Genomic DNA, 26,589 nt, shown 5'->3' with positions numbered 1-26,589 from the left:
GCATTGCAGGAAAGTTATACTGCAACAGGGTAATCAAATTAAGATCAGCCAGGGTAATCCTGTGAGATCCGTTGGAGCAAGGATGTTAATAACGGTGTGATGAACCCCTGGCATTTACATTATCATCCAATGATGTGCTCTTATTCAGGTCATTTTAATATAGTGTATGATTGGGTAGATTTTGTTTGTGTACTCAGATTGCATTCAGAAAAGGTGAGGTTAGAGAGGATCAGGTCATTCTTTTACTCCATTGAAATGAATGTTCTCCTATTGGTGAATTGTAATTGCCGTATTCTGTTGTCAGCATCCTCGTTTAGGAGATTGTATTGTGTTCCCTAGAAACAAAAGTCTAGAGTGAAAGCTTGGTTTTCCATCAATAATTCTCCTTACCCTATTATCCTCTCTACGTGCTTGGTTCGTTAGTAAATATTGGTTATGTATTAGTAGTTAGCTTCACATAAACAGCTATTAACGCCGAAAGAACATAGGACTGCATCCAGGGAGATCACTGTACTTTTCTTTTCATCCAGCTGTGCGAAATGGCAAGATACACCCAATTATTCTTCAGTCAAATATCAATACAGACTTACGCCTCCGCAAGGATCAGACTTTCAACCCCTTTTATTTGACAACATCGTCATCATCACTAAAAGGAACGGACCAACTGTGAAATAAAGGTGACCATTGGGTGCTCCTACATTGGACAAGATGTTAAAGGATTAAAATAGCGAACCTCGAGGCAGGTGGACTCACTGTCTGGGAGATAGGAGAAAACAAATCTTGTCTGGTCTGCATAAGATAAGACCGAACAGAGATTTTTTTTAGCTTTTTATTAGCTTCTGGTTATCAGATTGAGTTACAGAAAAAAAATATTCTAAGACTCTGTACAGAAAACTATTACCAGAACATTGTTCATATATTCTCTCTCTCTCTCTCTCTCCCCCTCTCTCTCTCTCCCCCTCTCTCTCTCTCTCCCCCCTCTCTCTCTCCCCTCTCTCTCCCTCTCCCTAGCATTATGTTGATCCCAGCAGCTCTTCTATCCAGAGATGCTCACCAGCTCAGATAAATCTCTCTCTCTGATGCCAGACCACTGTGCCCCAGTGGGTTTGGCTTCCGGTCCCAAAGTCTGCACCACCAGTAGGGGGATGCACGGCACCCGCTCCTCCCTCTCTCTACCTGAGCCCGAGGCATGGCGTCGGACCCCGATGCCCAGCCCGGGCACCACCCGTCAGGGGGGCCTAGCCCAGGGGTCCCGTTCCTGCTCCCTGCAGGTTCCCCGCTCCGGCCTGGAGACCCTCGCTCTACCCCCGCGGGCAGCCAGCTTCGACGTCCCTTACAGGGTGGAAAAGGCCGGGTCGGACACAGGCTCGGGGTCTGTGAGCCCCTGTAGTATGCAGAGGAGACGCGGGGGCATCGTGGATCAGAAGGATGTGATCAGAGCCCACGAGTCGCACAAGATGCAGAGCACACCACAAGCCCGCAGGAAAGAGTGGGAGTAAGTACACAAGATAGAGGGGGAGGGGTTCTCTCTTCACATCTCTGGCATGTGTCAAGATGAAAAGAAGCACGGGGAAAGAAATGTACAGAATGTATACAGGAATAAAATGTATACAGTCATTTATAGGAATGCATATAATCAGCCAACATTGAGGTCAGTGGCGTAGCGCAGTTTTGCAGGGCCCACGCAAGGTTCGAGCATGCCTCCCCAACCCCCCCAAAATATATTATTATAATTATTCTTACTATTTATTATTATATTTTTGCCATGGGGCAGAGCAAAAGATGCGTAGCTTGCTTGTGGAACATTGAGCTCTGAAACCTGGAGCTCTGATTAACTCCTTAGCATCAGGAAGGAACTCCTTAGGAACTCACTTGACTGTGTCACTCTATCACTGTCGACCCCCCTCATTTCTCTATCCCCCTCTCGCCCCCCACCGGCCCCAACACACGCTCTTCATCATACCGTACATACAGCACATACTGTTATATACTGGGTCCTGTGTCACTCTCTCTTTGTCTCTGTCTCTCTCATGCTTTCTTTCTCTCATGCGTCCTCTCTCTCTCTATTTCTCTCTGATGAATTCACTCTCATTCTGTCTTCTCTGTGCTCTCTCTCACTCTGTCATACACACGTACGTAATTACTCTTTTGTATCCCTATTACACAAGCACACACTCTCTTGCTCCCCCCCCCCCCACCGCCCCCTCACTCATTCATCATATACAGCCAAACATAATTGGGAGAGTTTATTTTGTTTATTTTGGGTTGCAACCCAGTGTTCCAATGTGCAACATTGAATGCAACGGTTACTCTCTCAGTCTTGCACTATGGTGTCTATCAGGTTTGGGAATCACTGGGAATTCACCCTTAACAACAGTTTCAGCATGTCAAAATGAGATTCAATTTGGGAACTCACACATTTATTCCCACGCGTTCCCCCCGAATCCCAGCTCAAGTGTTTTTGGAGGCCTAATAGCATGTCCAGCAGAAAGGCCAGGCATCATGGTTTATCATGGTTTGTCTGAGTGTAGTGTGCATACCTGACCATTAGAGGATGCCAAAGAATAAAACAAAGCAGACCGTGGAAAATCAGATAGATAGTGGAGATGACAATTGAAAGAGAACGTCTTGTTCTTCCTAGCGGTACACAAAATAGTTTGGGTATTTTCTAAACATGAGCAGTAGAGCAGTAGAGATGGTGAGGCTACACAAGTGGTGGATGACTGGTTTCAATAAAGTATTTATTTTTGACAAGTGTCACAGGATGGGATGGACCAACCACTTTTGACTGACAGTTGTCATCTTTGAGCAATATTGTACAGGATAGCGATTGCCGTAGGAGACATAGACAACATTTTACCATTATCAAAATGCAACTTTGATTTGGGGTGTGGTGTACAGTTTGTTACGAAGAATATGTCTATTTATATAAGCTTCAGTTATTGGTATGTCCAAACTAACATAACTCAGGAATATAGCGTGTCTGTTGCTAGGTAACGGAGAAAAATAAAAAGGATAAAGCCACTCCAGTCACTGTTTTTTGGTGAAAGTCTCTGTCGACAGTTACATAAATGCTCTTCCGAGTTCTGGCGATAAGTACACCCATTAACGTTTTAACGTGGTGCATCTGGGAATATCTTTAAAAAAAGGCTGTGCTTATTATAATTTCCTCCTCCTAAATGTTGTGAAGAGATAAATACATAATTTGTTTTCCTGCAATGTCTTGAGAAACAAGAGATGGCACCGGAACTGCTCTTCTCCTCTTTGTATATCCAATACAAGACTTCCTACTGAAACACATAATAACAGCACACCATTTCCGCCATGACCCCCTTACTGAGGTCATCTTAGTGGAGGTGTAGTGCAGATGTGGCCTCCACCTACTACATCCGGTTACCCCCACCAGAACAGGCAGAAGGTTACTCGATTGTTCCTGGTGCTGTCATAGGAACAACCATGCTAAACCTTCTGATGCCATGAATTATGAAGTGACATCTGAAGGCTTGATTATTATGCATGACGTGGATTCAATCTGGAAACACACTCAAACGTGTTTCTCTGTGCAACTTTGATGATTAGACATTGGATCATGATCGGTTGTTACATCCAATATAGTAAGCTGAGCGGTGTTCATACACGTTCAGTTCACTTATTTTACCGGATAGAAATATTGTTTGAAGGTGGTATTGGCCTCTCCGTTTATCTAGAGGGACTGAAACCTTGACATGATGTGCTTGAAGCGGAGTTGCCCTGGGGGGAAAAACGATTTCTGTAGGAAGAGGTTGCTCTATTGTGCAATGTGGCTTTTGTTGGCAAAATGAAAAGAACAGAGCAGAAATTCAAGAGAGCTGTGTCGCTATGGAAACAACTGTTAAGATAGAGAAAAAGGAATGTTTACAGAAATTTACAAATATTTTAGGCCTACCTCTGAGGGTCTTTTTTTGTGCTTTATGTAAGGTTTATGTAAAACAGATAGCTGGATTTAAATATGTTTAAAAAAATATATTTTTTCTCCCTCCTTCTTTCTCGCTCCCCCTCTCTTTCTTTCTCTCTTTATCTCTCCCTCTTATCTGCACATACAGTATACATCGCATACAGTATACCCATAGGGATGGGGGGAGGGAGTGTTTGGACGACGTGGTAGTCATTTGTAAGACCCATCTCCACATCTCCCTCGGCCCCCATTGGGAAGGGAAGGACAGCCGCAGATGGAATGAGAGAGCCTGGTTGCCAAATGAGGTCTCCATCACACTCTGAACTAGTGTTAAAGCCCCTGCTTTCTCCTCTCTCTCCCTCATAAAGGGGGGGCGGCCCTTCAAGATCTATTTCATGATCTATTTTTATTTCAGACATGATATTCCGATATTAGCACAATGACCTGGATTGGTTAAATGTTTTTACAGTAGCCTACAAGTTCGTCTTCACGAATACAAATATCTCAATGCTCTCAATGCTCTCGGTGTGTACCGTAAAGCGAATACAGTCACCTCCAAAAGTGTTGGCGCTCTTGATAACGGATTATTACATACAGCAACACATTTTTGGTTGTTTTTGGCTCTGTACTCCAGCACTTTCGATTAGAAATTATACAATGAATATGAGGTTAAAGTGCAGACTGTCAGCTTTAGTTTGATAGTATTCCCAACCATAGCGAGAGAACTGTTTAGAAATGACCCCCAAGACATGCTATCCTCTCACCATTACAATACCAGTGAAGGTTAGCCTTTTAGGGTGGGGTTATGATATTAGTGCGATTGTAACTTTCTCACTCATCATTATTCACGATCCATTCAGGATTATCTGGAATCATGGTATCATCCACATTAATGTAGAAGTGTTTAGAAACATATTATATTCTTATTTACAATAAAAGTGACTCCAAAATGACACAATACATTATTTACCATTAATTTCTATTGGGCACAAAATAATCTGAAACACAACCAAAACAAACAGAAAATGCCATCCAACAAATTTGTAGAGTCACATGCTTGATGTAGTCAATTGTAGGGTATTTTAATCCATATCAGGTGAACCATTTAGAAATTACAGCACTTTTTGTACATACAGTGCATTCTGAAAGTGTTCAGACCTTTTTCAAATGTTGTTACCTTACAGCCTTACTTTAAAATGGATTAAATTATTAATGGATTAAATTATCCCCCCCCCCCATGACTGCGTGGCCAAACATAACTCCAACACCATCATTAAGTTTTCTGACGACACAACACCAACAACGATGAGACAGCCTATAGGGAGAAGGTCAGAGAACTGGCAGTGTGGTGCCAGCACAACAATCTCTCCCTCAATGTGAGCAAGACTAAGGAGCTGATCGTGGACTACAGGAAAAGACGGGCCGAACAGGCCCCCATTAACATCGACGGGGTTGTAGTGGAGCGGGTCGAGAGTTTCAAGTTCCTTGCTGTCCGCATCACCAACAAACTATCATAGTCCAAACACACCAAGACAGTCGTGAAGAGGGCATGACATAACCTTTCCCCCTCAGGAGACTGAAAGGATTTGGCTTGGGTCCCCAGATCCTCAAGAAGTTCTACAGCTGCACCATCGAGAGCACCCTGACCGGTTGCATCATCACCTGGTATGGAAAAGGTTCGGCATCTGACCGTAAGGCGCTACAGAGGGTAGTGCGTATGGCCCAATACATCACTGGGGCCAAGCTTCCTGCCATCCAGGACCTATATAATAGGCAGTGTCAGAGGAAAGCCCATAAAATTGTCAGAGACTCCAGTCACCCAAGGCATAGATTGTTTTCTCTGCTACCATACGGGCAAGCGATACCGGAGCGCCGGTAGTCTAGGACTAAGTCTAGGACCAAAAGGCTCCTTATCAGCTTCTACCCCCAAGCCATTAGACTGCTGAACAATTAATCAAATGGCCACTGGTCAATTTACATTGACACCCCCCCCCCCATTTGTTTTGTACACTGCTGCTGCTGGCTGTTTATTATCTATGCATATTCACTTCACCCCTGCCCACATGTACAAATGACCTCAACTAACCTGTACCCCTGCACACTAACTCGGTACCGGTACCTCCTGTATATAGCCTCGTTATTGTTATTTTATTGTGTTACTTTTTATAATTTTTTACTTTAGTTTATTTGGTAAATATTTTCTTAACTCTTCTTGAACTGCACTGATGGTTAAGGGCTTGTAAGTAAGCATTTCACGGTAAGGTCTACACTTGTTCTATTCTGCGCATTTGACAAATAAAGTTTGATTTGATTTGAGATGTTTCTTCTGCTTGGATAGCTCCACCCATGCCACTGAGTCTGACTTTAATTCCAGTTTGTCTACAAATTAATAATTTACACGTTAGATTCACGTCTCCATTTCAACCAAAAATCTAAGTTAAAGAATAGGGTCAAATCAAACTTTAAATGCACTTTAAATACAGTTTGATTTGATTTAATCCTATTCCAGTGGCAATTTTAGCATGTAAATCTTGGTGGGGCAAACTTTTATTTTATTTTAAGCAAAGCCAATACACAGTACTACACTAAACAATACATTAATTTCCATATAACGGTGACAAGCGGTGCCCACAAACTGTTAGGGCATACATAAAGGTGTGCCAACAGCAGTCCCAACACCTTATTACTGCTACCCCTGGCTATCGGAGCCTTTTCTGGCAGCGAAACAGTTCATTCAGCCTAATTCCCTGCCTTTTATAAAAACATATCTGATATGGCTGACTTGCTTAGACAAATGTGGTTTCTTCTAACAATCGAGGTGTACAAACTATGGCATAAGGGGACGACGAGCGTATAAAAGGCAATCCGTAATTTCGATTAAGACATTAATGAGCAACCTAGGACGGATGTAGTCAATATAACTATATAACATTTTTTTTTAAACGGCCACATGGAAATGGCCTTGTTTTTGAAAGAAAAGCAAATTTTTTGTCCATTAAAATAACATCAAATTGATCAGCAATACAGTGTAGACATTGTTAATGTTGTGAATGACTGTTGTAGCTGGAAACAGCTGATTTTTAATGGAATATCCACATAGGCGTACAGAGGCCCATTATCAGCAACCATCACTTCGGTGTTCCAATGGCACGTTGTGTTATCTAATCCAAGTTTATCATTTTAAAAGGCTAATTGATCATTAGAAAACCCTTTTGCAATTATGTTAGCACAGCTGAAAACTGCTATGCTGATTAAAGAGGCAATGAAACTGGCCTTCTTTAGATTAGTTGAGTATCTAGAGCATCAGCATTAGTGGGTTCGTTAACAGGCTCAAAATGGCCAGAAACAAAGACTTTTCTTCTGAAACTCGTCAGTCTATTCTTGTTCTGAGAAATGAAGGTTATTCCATGTGAGAAATTGCCAAAAACTGAACATCTCGTACAACGCTGTGTACTACTCCCTTCACAGAACAGCGCAAACTGTTTCTAACCAGAATAGAAAGAGGAGTGGGAGGCCCTGGTGCACAACTGAACAAGAGGACAAGTACATTTGAGTGTCTAGTTTGAGAAACAGATGCCTGACAAGTCCTCACCTGGCAGCTTCATTAAATAGTACCTGCAAAACACCAGTCTCAACTTCAATGAAGAGGCGACTCCAGGATGCTGGCCTTCTAGTGACCCTGAACTTTTGAATGGTAGTATATATATAGTATATATATATATATATATATATATATATATATATATATATATATATATATATATATGTTTATTTTTTTTAGCTAAACCCTGGGACTCAAAATGAGAATTTCAACAAGCATTTTTCTATGGGGCTGGCCATGCTTTCAACCTGGCTACCCCTACCCATGTCAACAGCTCTGCACCCCCCACAGCAACTTGCCCTAGCCTCCCCCAATTCTCCTTCACCCAAATCCAGATAGCTGATGTTCTGAAATAGCTGAAAAATCTGGACCCCTACAAGTCAGCTGGGCTAAGACAATCTGCACCCTTTGTTTCTAAAATGATCCACCGCAATTGTTGCAACCCCTATTACTAGCCTGTTCAACCTCTCTATCGTATCGTCTGAGATCCCCTCTTCAAAGGGGGTGACACTCTAGACCTATATCCATTCTACCCTGCCTTTCTAAGGTCTTCGAAAGCCAAGTTAATTAACAAACAGATCACCAACCATTTCGAATCCCACCATACCCACCATACCTGCAATCTGGTTTCCGAGCTGGACATGAGTGCACCTCAGCCACGTTCAAGGTCCTAAACAATATCGTAACCACCATTGATAAAAGACAATAATGTGCAGCCGTATTCATCGACCTGGCCAAGGCTTTCGACTCTGTCAATCACAGCGTTCTTATCGGCAGACTCAACAGCCTTGGTTTCTCAAATGACTGCCTTGCCTGGTTCACCAACTACTTCTCAGACAGAGTTCAGTGTGTCAAATCGGAGGGCCTGTTGTCCGGACCTCTGGCAGTCTCTATGGGGGTGCCACAGGGTTCAATTCTCGGGTCGACTCTTTTCTCTGTATATATCAATGATGTCGCTCTTGCTGCTGGTGATGCTCTGATCCACCTCTACACAGACGACACCATTCTGTATACATCTGGCCCTTCTTTTGACACTGTGTTAACTAACCTCCAGACGAGTTTCAATGCCACACAACTCTCCTTCCATGACCTCTAACTGCTCTTAAATCCAAGTAAAACTCAACGCATGCTCTTCAACCTATCGCTGCCCTCACCTGCCCACCCGTCCAGCATCACTACACTGGACGGTTCTGACTTAGAATATGTGGGCAACTACACATACCTACGTGTCTGGCTAGACTGTAAACTCTCCTTCCAGACTCACATTAAGCATCTCCAATCCAAAATAAATCTAGAATCTGCTTCCTATTTTGCAACAAAGCATCCTTCACTCATGCTGCCAAACATACCCTCGTAAAACTGACTATCCTACCGATCCTTGACTTCGGCGATGTCATTTACAAAATAGCCTCCAACACTCTACTCAGCAAACTGGATGCAGTCTATCACAGTGCCATCCGTTTTGTCACCAAAACCCCATATTCTACCCACCATTGCGACCTGTATGCTCTCGTTGGCTGGCCCTCGCTTCATATTCGTTGCCAAACCCACTGGCTCCAGGTCATCTATAAGTCTTTGCTAGGTAAAGCCCCGCCTTATCTCAGCTCACTGGTCACCATAGCAGTATCCACCCGTAGCGCGCGCTCCATCAGGTATATTTCACTGGTCACCCCCAAAGCCATTTCCTACTTTGGCCGCCTTTCCTTCCAGTTCTCTGCTGCCAATGACTGGAACAAATTGCAAAAATCACTGAAGCTGGAGACACATATCTCCCTCACTAACTTTAAGCATCAGCTGTCAGCGTAGCTTACAGATCATTGCACCTGTACATAGCCCACCTGTACATAGCCCATCTGTAAATAGCCCATCCAACTACCTCATCCCCATATTGTTATTTATTTATGTTTTGCTCCTTTGCACCCCAGTATCTCTACTTGCACATTCATCTTCTGTACATCCATCACTCCAGTGTTTAATTGCTAAATTGTCATTATTTCGCCACTACGGCCTATTTATTGCCTTACCTCCCTAATCTTACCTCATTTGCACACACTGTATATAGCTTTTTCTATTGTGTTATTGGCTGTTTGTGTCACACTGCTTTGCTTCATCTTGGCCAGGTTGCAGTTGTAAATGAGAACTTGTTCTCAACTGACCTACCTGGTTAAATAAAGGTATAATAAAAATACATTAATGACGGGTTGCCACCTCTCCTGCCCTGAATGACTGGTCGCCACTGTCCTATTCTTTAACTTAGATTTTTGGTTGAGATAGAGAGATGAATCCAACATATTTATTATGAACTTGTAGATTCCATTTGAAATTAACCAACGTTTTTAGTTGAATCCTGGGCTGAATTTGAACAATAGCTGTTGATGACTTTCCAAATGCTATATAGGCTTAAAAAGCTTAATTGATGATATACAGTAGGATTGATGGTTACATTTAATTTGCTCTGTTAAGTAGAAAGTCCTTCCAGGCCTATAGTTTTTTTTCTTATTGTGGATATTACTTAGAAGATATTACGTCGTTTTAAGGTTTGTCTATGTTGAAAATTGGTTTCCATGATGACATAATCCTATGGTAGAAATGTTACACTCGAAACAACAGTTGACTACTTTTTCAAATCCAATGTATTGTCGATGTAGATTCCACATCACAATACATTAACAACGTTGATTTAACCAGTTGGTGCCCAGTGGGAGGCTAGTGTCGAGTTAGTGGTTCTATAGAAACCCTTACAGTTCATGTTGATGGTGTGTTCTCTGAGGCAATGACTGTCACCTAGTGGTACCAATGACACACCTCATGTTACGCAGAAAACGTTTTGAAATGCATTTCAGAGAAAGAGGCCTAGAGTATGTGTATCTACCTGTATTTTACTATAACATAATGCTCACAGATTGGATTCCTAATGTGTTCCTTAAATTTCAAAGGCGATTTCAGCCCCTCTTCTACCCACCCCTTATGAATTATGCTTCTTGCTACACATTTAGAACTTACAAGGACCTGCAAATGGTCTGGATAATGGATTTATGTCATGCATAGTTCATGCGTATTTTTGGAAAGTGACCATTTTGAGAACATGTCAGCGTATATCATTGAACGCTGAAAGATGTATTGCCATGGAAACGGAAATATGATTTTTCTATCTCATGATAATTCTCATTGGGATGGATGTTGAAAATTGCCATACTGAAAGACGTGGGAGGGGGTTGCGTTGCGCAAGCGTGCGGGAGCTTGCGCTCGCAGCGCATTTAGAGGCTGGTGATAATTTTGAAAGATAAGCGTGCGCCTATCAAATCAGTATTATCGCATCCAATGTTTCTCTCTCCAGAAACAATTACATGTCTGATTGATAAGCGGATAAAGGAATGCAAAAATGTGTTAGTACACCAAATGTTACCAATATCGAATTTGGCTGGACGAGAGGAGATGCTTAAAGTTGTTGGAGACGAGTATTCCATTATCTAACGAAGATCAACTGGGTTTAGGCTAAACATGCATTCTATAGTGTACGTAACTCACGTTAATAGTTTTTTAGAAAGTCGGTGGATCCAATGATTTGCTTATGTTGAAACTTGCCTGGAGCGAGGCTAACTATCACTTTTCACTCGCCTGGACAGATGGGATGATTCATATGCTATAGATTGAGTTATTTTACAATCCGTGTAACCGAATCGTTATACATTGTGGAATTTGTATTAAGACGCCTCACGAATTTTACCTTTTGTAATTTACTTCAGCATGGAATGACATTACATGTAACTTTTTCAGGGATAATTTTGGTGCTCCAAAAGGTCTTCTCAGGCTGTCAATGGATTGAAAGTGGATCTTTTACTATTTCAATCCATTCGATTTTTCATGCTTTGATATACAAGAAAACAACATTTCTACAAGGCTTTATCATCGTTTTTTCTTCCATAGAATGGCTCGGTTTGGAGAAGAGGTTCAGATGGCGATGGATTCTCGAGACTCCGGGGACCCGGAGCACGGGGAGGACGGCGGGGACACGGCTTCAGGTACAGGGTCAGGGACAGGGTCAGGGACGCTGAAACAAACCAAAGCAGCGAGGGCGCGCACCATGGCTCTTTACAACCCTATACCCCACCGGCAGAACTGCCTCACCGTCAACAGGTCACTCTTTATATTCGCCGAGGACAATTTCATTCGGAAAACTGCCAAGAGGATCATAGAATGGCCATATCCTTCCTTATACTTTAAAGACTCACTATAAATCTTACCTCGTGAATAGCACAGCACTTTAGAGTAGTTTTATGTTGTCTAAAAGTTGGCGCTACATTGACTTTAGTGCAGTTCAGCACCATGGAAAGCGCCATTCTTATCAAGTGCGCTATTCTACAGATGTTTCACTATTGGAATTTAGTGAATTTAGTTGCAGGCTATGTTATGTAATGGCTGTCCTCAGTCATCACTATAGTTCTTTAGATTTGATTGGACTGTTACCTGCAATATTTTATTTGATGAGGCACGGCACATTTGTCTATAAATCCAATGTTACTGTCTGTCTGTCAATCTATCATTTTCCATTTTTCATGACTACTTTAAATAGCTGGTCTACCATCTGTACCTTTATCCATCTCCCTCAAACCCATAGTTGTACCTATTGTGCAATAAAATGCTGTGTGAATGTGAGCTGGTTGTGCTCACTGAAGTTAACAGGCCTAGGTTGTAAGCATATCTCTGCTGCCTTGGTGCATGATGGAACATAAACAAGAGTAAGACTCGGGACAAATGCGTTATTCTTTTCACTTTTGTGTTTTGCGACACAAATATCTGTCCCTGTCGGTCATTGCAGATACTTTTGCTGTATGAAACTGGCTCAAATTAAGATACTACGTCTGTACTAACACATTCTGGTGCTTTACATTCTAGCCATACAGATATTGCTTTGATTCCATAATGCAATACACTGCTCTTTTGAGAATCATCACACTCATACATTGTGTCACTCTCCTGCTTGCTGTGATCAATCCACCATCCTAGTTGTTATGTGGATGTGGGACCTGAGTGGTCAAGGCAAGTTGAATGTAAAGGGTTGGAGGTGTAAGGGCGAGACTGTGAGTGTTCCGGACCAAATAGTATTTTATTTTCTGCACTTGATTGAGCTTTTGTGAGGCAATGGACCTAATAGAATCATCGCCAAAGTGCACATGTTCTACACATGGCACTTCCAGGCAGGTTCAATCAAACGCTTAGAATATTTGAAAGAAAACAATACTTTGTGAGCCCAGGTCTGGTAGTTGGTGGTGAGTATTCATTCAAGTGACTGTGAGAATGACTAATGGGAGTCATGAATCTGCAGAGTATTCTTTTGTTGAGGAGTATTATTTTGTTCTCTGGATTGGCTATTTTTAAATAGTTTGAGTCGTGCTGACATGATGTGGACTCATTCACAGTAGCTCCCAGAGGCTCCCCGCCACATCCTACCTCAGTGAGTTAGTGACACCATTTTCACTCAAGGCTAGAAATGAATAATGACGGAGCGAGTGTTCCATGTGGCACCTCTTACCACAGCCAAGACAAACACAGTCTCTCATACACACACACACACACACACACACACACACACACACACACACACACACACACACACACACACACACACACACACGGGCACACACGGGCACACACGGGCACACACACACACAAGGGCACATACCCACAGCGATGCAGCAGCAAGTCTGTGGGTATCACATTTCACATCCAACAGGTCCCTCAAAGAGTTGTCCTGTGGGAAGAGGCTGTCAGGGCCAAAGTGACTTTTGAGCACACTCAGATAACCGTTACTGTAATGTTGTCATGGATACCATATTATCTCTGACTGCTTTGTTTCAATGCCATTCTCTATATCAACCATTCCATCGTCCATCCGTCCAGTTTTCACTTTACTGGAACTACCAACATAGAAGTGTAACAGATTCCATTGTAATGATAAGCCCCCTCCCCACAACACCAATATAATAAGCACTATCACTATCATCTGTTTGTAAATGGATTGTTGTGTACTGTATATGATAGTGTAAAAAAAAAGCCCTTTCCTTAACCTTATGGCCCTTACACCGTTTGAGTGGGTGATCCTGGCAACCATCACGGCCAACTGCATCGTTCTGGCCCTGGAGCAACATCTTCCTGGGGAGGACAAGACTCCCATGGCCAAAAGACTGGTGAGACTACAGGCCCTGTTTGGTTTCTATTAGACTTTTAGTCTGCATCTCAAATGGCCCACTATTCACTCTAGTGTTTTAACTTACAGTAAATGGGTTACAGAGTTAAATGGGACCACAGTTAATTTCATTAAGAATTACCTACAGATGTTATTTACAAGAGAGTCATTGTATTACATTGCAATTCATGTGACTGAGAACTACTACAATTTTTTTATTTTGTAGGCCTATTGGTTAAAAAACTGTAAGTTTACCTACCTTTCTTTTACTGTTTTGTACAGTCTAAATTGGCCAGCAACCCCCCTCACCCTCAGAACAGCCTCAATTAGTGGGCTCTACAAGGTGTCGAAAGTGTTCCACAGGGATGCTGGCCCAATCCTTTCCATAGTTGTGTCAAGTTGGCTGGATGTCCTTTGGGTGGTGGACCATACTTGATACACAGGGGAAACTGTTGAGCATGAAAGACACAGCGTTGTGCAGTTATTTACACAAACCGGTGCACCTGACACCTGCTACCATACCCAGTTCAAAGGCACTTTAATATTTCGTTTTGCACATTCACCCTTTGAATGGCACACATACACCATCCATGTCTCAAGGCTCGAAAAGCCTTCTTTAACCTGTCACCTCCCCTTCATCTACACTGGTTGAAGTGGATTTAACAAGTGACATCAGTAAGAGATCATAGCTTTCACCTGGTCAGCTATGTCATGGAAAGAGCAGGTGTTCATAATGTTTTGTACACTCAGTGTATAATAGTGCACTACTTTTGATCATGGTCCATATGGCGCTATATACAGATTTAGTCGCTGAGAATTTTCCAGAGGAAATTAAAGTGGTAGTGTGTTTATAAAAAGGCTTCTAATGTTTTTAATTTCCATTTTGAAATTTCAGACATGATTTGCCCTAACGAAAAATGTATCAACCCCAAAAACGATTTAAATGTCCTGTTGCTGGAGGATTATTTTCCCGACGGCTCAAATTAAGATCCTACACTTGTAAGGTAAATAGGGTTCCATCTTGGCTCCCGTCCCTCCGATATCCTAACGTATCCATGTTGCCTCTTCCTCTACAGGAGTGTACTGAGCCTTACTTCATCGGGATCTTCTGCTTTGAGTTTGGCATCAAGCTGGTGGCCCTGGGCTTTGTGTTCCATAAAGGCTCCTACCTGAGGAATGGATGGAATATCATGGACTTCATCGTGGTGGTCAGCGGGTGAGTTTACAACTAGTGAAATATGGATTGCTTTGCGTATGTGTGTGAAATTTGGACGATTTAAATGTCCTGTTGCTGGAGGATTAAAGAAAAGAAGCTCCTGCACAAATATGACTTGTTTATCTTGTGCCAAGGTTTTGGGTTTAAGGCCTAAATTTACTTGTGAGTTCAATGGGTAGGTGGCAGCATGGGCCGCTTTCCTCCCTTTTCCGTGACCTCCAAAGCTATGGCTGTCTGGGTGTCCACAGTGGTTTGTTGTTGTGGACTGTATTGCCAACATATCCATATGGATCTAGTCTATGGCAGTTAGGTAGTGACTATTACAGTAATGACTATATATTGTGTGCGTTTGGGCTTCAGTCTGTGTTTGTACTTAGACACACTGTATATGAGGATGGATCCATATTTCCAAACCTTGGAAAGCCTGACAAGCATACCGTAAGTCATGAATTGGTGAAGAAACCTTATTCAATTGCCTTGATACAGTGTAGCTATGGATACCTGCTCATGTCATGACTTGTGTTGGTTAGATAGATAGCTGTTCATCATTACGAAATGGAAATGTGTAACGACTAACATGTGTGTTTATGCATAACTAGGGGAAGTGTGTGCTCCCCTTGCACAGTGCGGCCAGCAGATAGGTGGGTGGATAAGTGGATTGGCGGTCGTGTCGAAAACCTGTTTCGCCCCCAGGACCTGTAAATGTATTCCTGAAGAAGATTTTATGCTAGAAAAGTAGAGAGAAGTGGGATAGAGAGAGAGAGAAAAAGAGGCAGACAGAGCGAGAGAGACACAGAGACCGTTCTTTTGTTTCCCCAAGGAATGGGTTAATTTATGCTTTATGTTTACTTATTCATAATGCTTTAAGTCAATATTATTGGCATCCGTATTCGTTCAGTTCTGTTGTATGGAGGGAGAAGCAGCATACAGCATACCATATTCAGGGAATATAGCTGTTGGCATATTGACATCAAAGCTCACCCCATCGCCCACATCTATCTCTTTCTCTCTCCACTTTCTCTTACTGAATGTACTTACATAAAAGCCCAGCTAACAACAAACGTTCCCACAACTTAACAGAACGTTCCCTTAAGAGTTTCATTAAGTCATTAACTAACGGTGTCATAGGAATGTTCCCGTGATTTGCAAGGAATGTTTCCAAGAGAGTGTTCCCTTAATATCAAATAGAATTGATCAAGAACGTGGTTACCGTGTTCTCAGAACTTAAGATATGACTGTTCTAGAAAAGTTAAATGAGAGCCTTGCAATAACATTAACCTCTACAGGATCGGTGGGTTCTCCCGCGGGATGATTGAGCTAACGTAGGCAAATGCGATTGGCATGAGGTTGTAAGTAACAAGAACATTTCCCAGGACATAGACATATCTGATATTGTCAGAAAGCTTAAATTCTTGTTAATCTAACTGCACTGTCCAATTTACAGTAGCTATTACATTAAACTAATACCATGCTATTGTTTGAGGAGAGTTTACAGTTATGAACTTTGAAAGTTATTAATAAACCAATTAGGCACATTGGGCAGTCTTGATACAAAATATTGATCAGAAATGCAATGGTTCATTGGATCAGTCTAAAACATTGCGCATCCGCTGCTGCCATCTAGTGGCCAAAATCTAAATCGCACCTGGGCTGGAATAATACATTATGGCCTTTCTCGTGCATTTAAAAAATGATGGTACAAAAAAATACAAAAAAATATTTTACCCGATCTAATATGTTATATTCTCCAACATTCATTTCACATTTCCACAAACTTTAAAGTGTTTCCATTCAAATGGTATCAATAATATGCATATCCTTGCTTCAGATCCTGAGCTACAGGCAGTTAGATTTGGGTATGTCATTTTAGGCGAAAATTGAAAAAAAGGGGCGGATCCTTAAGAGGTTTAATGCGTCCAATTTTCTGTGGGTTAGGAGAATATTCCATCAACATCCCACCAACATACATAGAACATCGTTGCTATGTTTTCAAAACATAAGATAATAATGTTCTAGACACGTTTCATGAGAACGTGGCAAAAATGTTAATGTGTCCAGTTTTCTGTGGGTTAGGAGAATATTCAATCAAACATACACAGAAAATGGTTAGAAAACAGACAGTGTTTTTAACACAAACATTGTTTTTAACATACATTGAGTGTGCAAAACATTAGGAACACCTCCTAATATTGAGTTGCACCCTCTTTTACCCTCAAAACAGCCTCAATTTGTTGGGATATGAACTCTACAAGGTGTCGAAAGCGTTCCACAGGGATGCTGGTCCATGTTGACTCCAATGATTCCCACAGTTGTGTCAAGTTGGCTGGATGTCCTTTGGTTAGTGGACCATTCTTGACACACACGGGAAACTGTTGAGCATGAAAAACCCAACAGCGTTGCAGTTCTTGACACACTGAAACCAGTGCGCCTGGCACCTACTACTATACCCCATTCAAAAGCACTTAAATATTTGTGCTTGCTCATTCACCCTCTGAATGGCACACATACACAATCCATGTCTCAATTGTCTCAAGGCTTAAAAATCTTTTGGATTTCACGCATTTCTGGAACTTTGGCCAAAATTCAAGAAATGTGTGAAAGAGGCAGCCAAAGTTCCACAAATGTGTGAAAGAGAAGAACTGTATACACATTATGTCCATATAAACAAGTCTGATGAATACAATCTAGAACGGCAATAATGACATGATCAAATATTGCTAAGAATGTGAGGGTAGGGTGATTCCCCCAGCAGGTCTGGAACCCAGGCCGTCAGCACCAATGATGAACACCCTAACCACTGTCCCAACAAGAGAGATCTCTAGGGCATGTGCTTATTGGGCTTGTATAGTTTAAGGTTAATATGCCCCAACCAACATTAGACATCTATACAGAAAGCCCTTAAATTGTTCAAGTAAGTAAAAATCAATGAGAGAATAGTCAATTTAACTGATAACTGACAGACATGGTGGAGTAGCAGGAAGATCATTTACAAACCCTAAACCTCAACTAAATATTGTAATGAATAATGTGGTAATTGAGCAAGTTGAGGAGACTAAACTGCTTGGAGTAACTCTAGATTGTAAACCATCAAGGTTTAACCTTATTGTTAAAACAGTAGCTAGGATTGGGAGAAGTCTGTCCATAATAAAGTGCTACTATGCATTCTTAACAGCACTATCAACAAGGCAGGTCCTACAGGCCCTAGTTTTGTCGCACCTGGACTACTGTTCTGTCGTGTGCTCTGGTGCCACCAAAAGGGACTTAGGAAAATTGCAATTGGCTCAGAACAGGGCAGCACGGCTGGCTCTTGGATGTACACAGAGAGCTAATGTTAATAATATACATGTCAATCTCTCCTAGCCCCAAGATTGACCTCATCACTACTTTTATTAATGAGAGGTATTGGAATGTTGAATGCACCCAGCTGTCTGACTAAACTACTGGCACACAGCTCGGACACCCATGCATACCCCAGACAATGGGAGGCGCACAGTACCACATATAGCCATGACTACATGGAACTCTACTCCACATCAAGTAACTCATGCAAGCAGTAAAATTAGATTTAAACAAACAGATAAAAATACACCTTATGAAGCAACACAAACATAGGCACAGGCACATGATAACATTCGCACAATACACACACGTACACATGGATTTTGTGTTGTAGACATGTGGTAGTAGAGTAGGGCCCTGAGGGCACATACTTAATATGTTGTGAAATCTGTTGTAAATATATTGTAATATTTTCTTAAATGTATAACTGCCTTAATTTTGCCTGACCCCAGGAAGAGTAGCTGCTGCCTTGGCATCCATAATAAATACAATACAAATGCCATGAACCAGGAAGTTGTGAGTTCAAATCCCAGGTGAAGAAATGCTGAATAATAATTACTGTAAATGAACATGCACAATGAAATAGTGTGTGTAAAATATGTAAGTTAAAAACACTGTATATTAAAAGCAGTGTGTGTGAGTAGGGCTGTAGTGTTCATTAATTTTAGTCAGCCAGTGATTGTCAAGCAAATAACTGCCGGTCTCACGGTAATTGACTTTTAAATAACATAAACACATTTAGAATCTCCTGGCTTCCACGCCTAGGTTACCATCCACTGATGCAGACCTTTGGAACATCTACATTTTAAAACATCTAATAAATGTATTTAATATAGCCTCACAAGTGAGAATATATCATTCAAAAGTGAGAGGCTAATGTTGCAACCCATCACACTATTCTTGATTTAATCTTGTCTTTACATATGCTAAATAATATATGTGTGAAATTAGTTTTGATTTAGAATGGAACATTTTCATTCACCTCAGAGCAAGGGAAAAAAATGTCATCTATGCACTTAAATAGTAAGTGGAGGACGCTTTTCCCCGTGGTTCATTTTCATGCCAGCCAGGTAGGCTATTCTCCTGCTGTAAAGAGAAGCAATGTGTTTAATATTAGGGAAGTTGAGAAATAAATATAGTAGGCCTAGCCTATACAAAGCTGATGGAATTCTCCTCTTTTTATTAGAGGCCATCACTTTATTTTATAACGCAATTTATTGCATAGCCTATAGAAATGTTGAGCAACATGAGCTCATGGGCTCTCATGAAGTGTTTGATTAGATTTTATGATACCATTTGCATTGATGTCAGAATGATTAGAGGGACAATAGAGTGCTGAGTACCAGGCAGTTAGCAAGTTTGGTAGGCTACTAATGACTACCAGCAGCATCAGAACTTGGAGAAGCCTAATTACTGTAACTAAACAGTCACGTGGAATATGACTGCCATCAGGACTCGTGACCGCCTGTGAGGCGGTATTACGATTACCATAACAGCCCTACTGTATGTGTGTGTATCACTGACCGTGCCAACAGACTAAAAGAGCTTTGACTGAATCAGTGGTTCACCAATCAGGGCCCTAATGGGCTTGGCAACAGTAACAAGGCGTAATGTGTAATGGATTTTTGTTGTTGTTGTGAGAACGTTTCTTTGGAAACATTCTTGCAACGTCCCCATGAAATTTGTCTAGAACATTAATATCTTTTTACATTCTGTCACGTTCTGACCATAGTTCTGTTATTTTATTCTTTGTTTTAGTATGGTCAGGGCGTGAGTTGGGGTGGGCAGTCTATGTTTGTTTTTCTATATTGGTTTTTGTGTTCGGCCTAGTATGGTTCTCAATCAGAGGCAGGTGTCGTTAGTTGTCTCTGATTGGGAATCATACTTAGGTATCCTGGGTTTCACTTTTGGTTTGTGGGTGTTTGTTTCCGTGTGAGTGTTTGGGCCACACGGTACTGTTTCGGTTTTGTAAATTCACGTTGTCATTTATTGTTTAGTGTTCTGAGTTTTAATTAAACATCATCATGAACACTTACCACGCTGTGCTTTGGTCCTCCTCTCTTTCTCCCGAAGACGTCCGTTACACATTCTGAGAAGATGGCAACCATGTCCTGTGTATGTTTGATGTGACTTTGATGGAATATTCGCATAACCCTCAGAAAACTGGACACAGGACTGTTCTTGCAATGTTCTCATGAAATGTGTTTAGAACATTAATATCTAACATTGCGAGAACATGGCAACCAACAGGTCAATCTCAACAGCTGTTCTTTCACCATTTAGTGTTGGAAGAATAGATGCCCATCGCTGGAAGAATCTAAAACAGAGGCTCTACTTAGATTCAAAATATATCTTATTCATTTTGGGCCCCGATTCAGTCTTAGAAAATGTACGCCTTTCCTACACACTTCTCAGTAGTTGATGTTCGGACTTACCTTTATGAAGTTGCATAATGGGCGTGGGTCCCTTGTGCGCTGAATAAAGGTAATGCAACTGCTGATAACCCTCCCACTTCCCGGCCAACAGAATTTCTCATGGAGTTTTCATTCATTGGATTTTCAGTACATTTATCTAAAGCCCTATCTTTAAAATTGGTGCAACTAATCCGAATTTTCTCGACAGACTCACAAGAACAGTGGTCACCAAACTTTTCTGAGTCCAGATTACTTTCTGAGTCAAAATGCATGCTGAGATCTACCACTCAATTAAAATAAAAAAAACATTATTTAAAAAAATGAAAGCCAATGCAACATTAACCAATTAACAGTTCTATAGCTTTTAGCAATAAGTTTGTGCCGTAGGCCCAAAACATTATCACTGTATATTGGCTACGCTTGAATTGCCCTACCAATGTTGTTCTTCTCAGACAATTTAGAAATTATTTTGAAATTTTTTAGATACAGTATATGATCACACTAGTAATAGATCATTTGTTGTATTACTTGTGAGGCACAGCTGAGTGAGCATACTATTTTTTAGTGGACTGATGGCCTGCATCTCATGGTCATTCTGAGGGGAGGGAGCAGCTGTGAGGCTGCCGTTCACTCGACTCACCGTCCCTCCCCGTCCCTCCGCTCTCCCTCCCTTCACTGAGAAAAGGGGACAGTCTTCCAGCTGATAGCAAAACTCAAGTTGCATGCCCCAATTCATGTTGTTACTCTTATTACCAGAGAAAGTGAAATATTCCTCAATATTAAAAATACACAAGCTGCTAATAATAACAACACAAGCTTATTGAAACACTTTGCAGTACTCATTCATTGCAGCTGCAATGCTGGTTGTAGCATGAATGAACTTAGGGAGAACAGAACGCACATTTTATGGCTTATAAAAATGTTGAACATAGTGTTGACAGTGCTGAATAACAACTTGAATAACTTACCCATAAAAACAGCAGCTCTCAGGGATCAATGGAAGAAAGCCATGTATACACACATATTCACCTCATTTTCAGCACCAATTGCTAGATTTAAAAACCTCTTAAGGATCATACCATTTCTTTTCAATTTTTCATCTAAAATGACATACCCATATCTAACTGCCTGTAGCTCAGGCCCTGAAGCAAGGATATGCATTTACTTGGTTCCATTTGAAATATAACACATTAGATCTGGTAGAAGATAATACAAAGAAAAAACAACCGTTTTTTTTTTGTACCATCATCTTTGAAATGCAAGAGAATTTCATCATTCCAGGTCGGGTGCAATTAAGATTTTGGCCACTAGATGGCATCAGTGTATGTGCAACGTTTTAGACTGATACAATGAACCCTTGCATTTCTGTTCAAAATGTTGTATCAAGACTGCCCAAATGTGCCTAATTTGTTTATTAATAGCTTTTCATGTTCAAAACTGTGTACTCTCCTCAAACAGTAGCATGGTATTCTTTCATTGTATTAGCTACTATAAATTGAACAGTGCAGTTAGATTAACAAGAATTTAAGCTTTCTGACAATATCAGCTATGTCCTGGGAAATTTTCTTGTTACTTACAACCTCATGCTAATTGTATTAGCCTATGTTAGCTCAACTGTCCCGCAGGGGACCACCGATCCTGACAAAGTTTTAAAAATACTCTGATCTTGCATATTATTTAGTGTTAAGTAAGTATTTCTGAATAATAACAAAATGCCACATTCAATTGTTCAATCCATGAAATATTGGAAGGTGAGAAAAGTATAGGGGTTGAACAGAAGTCCTATAAATCTACCCAAGTAATCCTCACTAATCATGGAACTGTAATGACAATGGTCCAGTCGCGTGAACCGAATGAATGTGGGTATAAGTGATGGTGGCTACCGACAGTGTCTAATATTTAACATGATGCAAATTATAAAAAATACTGTGAAAAGGGCATATCATTAAAACACGCTAGAAATCAAAAATCAACTCGGTAGGTTTGGCGCTATACTGTCACTTACTTAAGGCCGGCATTTCATTAACTTCTCTGTGGAAAAGGTGATATGTTGATATGCTTCAGTTTTCTGCGGTGATCATAAGGTAAAATAGATCTAAAACCATTGTCATTTATATTTACAATCCATTTATCCAAACAGCTTACTCATTTACCTAGCTTTTATCAATAGCTCTTATCAATTTCTAAATTACAGTGCATGGAGAATGGTGTTATTTCTATCGTTGAAAAGAAAGTCGAGGTCAGAGGTCAGAATACGTATGTAGACACACCTCCGCCACACCTTTATTTCTATGATCTCTACCCCAAAGGAATAGTGGGTGACTAGCATGCTATTCTCATGCTTAAGTTCAAGGTCATAATATGCTTAGAGAGAAAAGTGCATAAAAAGGGAATTTTATGTTCCATTTAGTCATGCTTAACTCAGGTTGAAGTTCCCCCCCTTTTATCAGAGTCATCAGTGGGGGGGTCACGGCAGGACAGACAGACCACTCCATGTCCGTACAGTCTCTGGATTCAAGTGTTACGAGGACAGACACAGTATGGTCACTGTCTGGCGCGGTTATTGAGACCATAGAGGCGTGGCATTTACAGAGTAAATCCTTTTTTTTCTGAGGCGATAATGATTAGAGGACAGAACATCCATGCTGTTCTTGTTGGAAAGAAAAAGGTTGATGATCGACCTGTACCACAGAGCCGACCCTTTATTGTACAGTAGCTCACCTGCTGGCTGGTCAAAAAAGTGTGTGTGTACTGTATGTGTTTGTGCGTGTGTGTGTATGTACTGTGTGTGTGTGTGTGTGTGTGTGTGTGTGTGTGTGTGTGTGTGTGTGTGTGTGTGTGTGTGTGTGTGTGTGTGTGTGTGTGTGTGTGTGTGTGTGACAGAGAGAGTTGTAAATACAGTATGCCTGTGGACCTGGGTGAATCAGAGCTGTTTAATTTCAATGCTTCATCCCCTGACAAGGGTCACTATTTCAAATGGAAGATGTGTCATGCCATTTCCTGCTACTCATGGTCAGTATATTGGATGCTACGTACTGTATATTCTTGGGTAGTAGTAATCAACTGATTAGTCAATCATTCAAATAATTATTTGACAGAATATTTCACTAGAAAAATATTAAATCAGGTGTGTTAGCAATATTGAAGAATTAATCAGTTGAGGAAGTAGGACTGATCTCGTGACCCAGAAAATATTCTAAAAGGTCACTGCAGCTGGGTGGTTTCAAAATCAAACTCTCCTTCTCCCATTACAATTCAATCAATTTGAACAAAATATACAAAATCTGTCACTTATAATGTTTTCCACATCCTTTTGTCCAGCATGGATTCACACACAGACACATCTGGAACCTGTAATACTGATGACCTGCTTTCTACTGCACTTATCTGACACACTTTCTGTTTGGAAGCCTCTCCCCTCCTCTCCACCCTTTCCCTCCCCTCCGCCAGCTAGGAAGTAAGTCAGACGTAAAAGAAACAGCACACGTGTCACCGCGGCGACCGGATGGGAATTGAAACAAGGCCAGTGGGCCAGTAGCTGGCAGCTTTCATTTCGTCTGAAAATAATGAAATCGCTGGAAACTAATCTACAGGGACTCAGATCTCAATTAAGAATTCCTAATTTTGATGGGGAGAGTGTGTAGAAAAATCCAGCACTAGTCCATCGTACCCCCCAAAAAACGATTTGATTTGCTGGGGTGTTGAATGTGGTCAATTACAGTAGCTCCCCTGGCAACAAGTTTGGTACGTCATTTTTGATTAGCATATCCCAGGTGAATTTGATTGCATATGTTGGTATTCCAATTATGTTTTACAACTGTATCACATCAAACGTTATTTATAGAGCACATTTCTTACATGGGTTTGCATTTCAAAGTGCTTAACAAAAGAGAATAATAAAAGGTGAGACGTTTAAAGAGTAAAACAACAATAAAATAGCAGTGGACATGAAATGAAAGCACCCTAAGTAAAAGCTTGATTAAAAAGGTGGGTCTTAAGATCTTTCTTCAACATTTCTACAGTTTCTGAGGCCTTAAGGTGCTCCATCAGGCTGTTCCAGGGGCCAGGACTATACTGGCTTAAGGCAACCTCACCAAACGCTTTTATTCTGGCCTTTGCCAGAGGATCTGAGGGACCGACCAGGCACATATCTTAAAAGCATATCAGGCATGTATTTGAGTGCAAGGCCACGAAGTGCTTTAAAAAGCAATAAAGCAATTTTTTAAATCAATTCTAAAACTAACAGGAAACCAATACAGGGACTTTAAAATATATGTTACGTGTGCTCTCCTTCTGGTCTTCGTTAGGAGACATGCTGCTGCATTCTGAATTAGTTGGACAACTGGATAGCTACAATATATGCACCTATACAGAGGTGGGGTTTCCAGCTCCAAGGATTTGAAATTGCAACCCTCTTATCACTACTCAATTTCTCTATACTAAAAAAAATGCTGGGTTGTTTCGATGACCCAATTGCTGGGTTGCAGGCATTGGGTCACTTAGACGGATTGTTTTCTTTAAAAAGAGCATGGTTGGGTTGTTGATGCTAGATTGTTGAGATGTGACCCAGCGGGTCAGATCAGAAGACTGGAGGCGTGGCTTAGTAGGGTGTGGCTTTCAGGTAGATTTTTTTTTGTCATTCGGGTTAATCTGTTGTATTGTTATCACATGTTAAGGTTGAACGCTTTAATGTGGCTTACACAAGTGTATGAGTTCTTCAAGAGCCTATGCATATCCCAGTGTTGGGATAGTTACCACTTGTTACAATATATAAGTAACAGTGGTGTAAATCACTAAAGTAAATATACTTTAAAGCAGGGGTTCTTAAACTTTCTTAGCCTGGGACCCAAATGAGAAATTCTGTGTTTTCCTGGGACCCAATTTTAGGAAAATATGCAACTATACATAAATATTGATACATGTTATTGCTCTTATGCCTAAAACAAATGCAATATAGACAAAAACAAATAACAATGAAATTCAATATCCATATAAATATCTATTAATTTTTATTTCCCCCCATTAAAAACAGTTACATTCCTGTCTTGGTTGGAACTGTTGCTGTTAAAATACAATAAATAATTTTCATTCTGAACTGGAATAAACTGATTGATCACATCACACAGATGAATAACAGAACACACACACACACAGGCTTTTTGATTGTGCAACCCTAAGTAACAGTACAGAAAAACATTTATCAGGCCTACTGTACATCTTACTGTATAAATTATTGTTGATAGAAAGTCTAGGTTGAAACTGTTGCTGTTAAAATACATGTTTTTATTCTGAACTGGAATAAACTGACTGATCAAATCACACAGATGTAGACCAGAAAACACACACATACACACAGTCCTAATGAGAGGTGTGTGGCTGGTTGAAGTTTTCAACAAGCATGTCTATTCTGGGCTCTGTTTTTGACAGTGCAACTCTGAGGTCATGCTCAGCCTTGAAACAGTTTCTGTACTTGTTTTCTAAGTATGTCAGAGTTGAGAACCTTGGCTCGCATAGGTATGTGGTGCCAAACTGGATCAGAAAATCTACTGCTTTCTCAGTCAGGCAGGAGAACGCTTCCTGCTGTACTGTAGATGAGCAACCCAAAACTGCCTCAAAAAACATCTTGCTTCAATCAGTTTATTCCAGTTAACAATAACAATTATTACTTGTATTTTAACAGCAACAGTTTCAACCTAGACTAGTTATCAACAATCATTTCAACAGTAAAATGTACAGTAAAGCCTGATCATTTTTTCATCTTCATCTGTACTGTTACAGTAGCTAGCTTGCTTTGGCTAACGTTAGCTATTAGCTGTGTACAAGAACAGGGGATTGTTTGAAAGACAAATTCACATCTACTACTATGAGAGTTAGTTAGTACTCCCTTATTTCTGCTTA

At 40.9% G+C, this 26,589-nt stretch overlaps 1 protein-coding gene across 1 annotated transcript in view; it reads left to right on the top strand.

Annotated features, from left to right (window-relative positions):
- The first annotated feature begins 1,046 nt into the window (after positions 1-1,046).
- Positions 1,047-26,589, top strand: part of LOC139377368 (voltage-dependent R-type calcium channel subunit alpha-1E-like) — a 99,687-nt gene continuing 74,144 nt past the window's right edge. Inside the window, exons 1-4 of the mRNA XM_071120392.1 lie at positions 1,047-1,495; positions 11,463-11,738; positions 13,618-13,723; positions 14,799-14,938. Of these exons, the coding sequence (XP_070976493.1) occupies positions 1,047-1,495; positions 11,463-11,738; positions 13,618-13,723; positions 14,799-14,938 (971 nt within the window). The remainder of the gene's footprint in view (positions 1,496-11,462; positions 11,739-13,617; positions 13,724-14,798; positions 14,939-26,589) is intronic.

Source organism: Oncorhynchus clarkii, chromosome 20 (genome assembly GCF_045791955.1).
Source record: "Oncorhynchus clarkii lewisi isolate Uvic-CL-2024 chromosome 20, UVic_Ocla_1.0, whole genome shotgun sequence".
Lineage (NCBI taxonomy): Eukaryota > Metazoa > Chordata > Actinopteri > Salmoniformes > Salmonidae > Oncorhynchus > Oncorhynchus clarkii.
The sequence above is the reverse complement of the archived record's forward strand: the minus strand, read 5'-3'. Positions and strand labels throughout refer to the sequence as shown.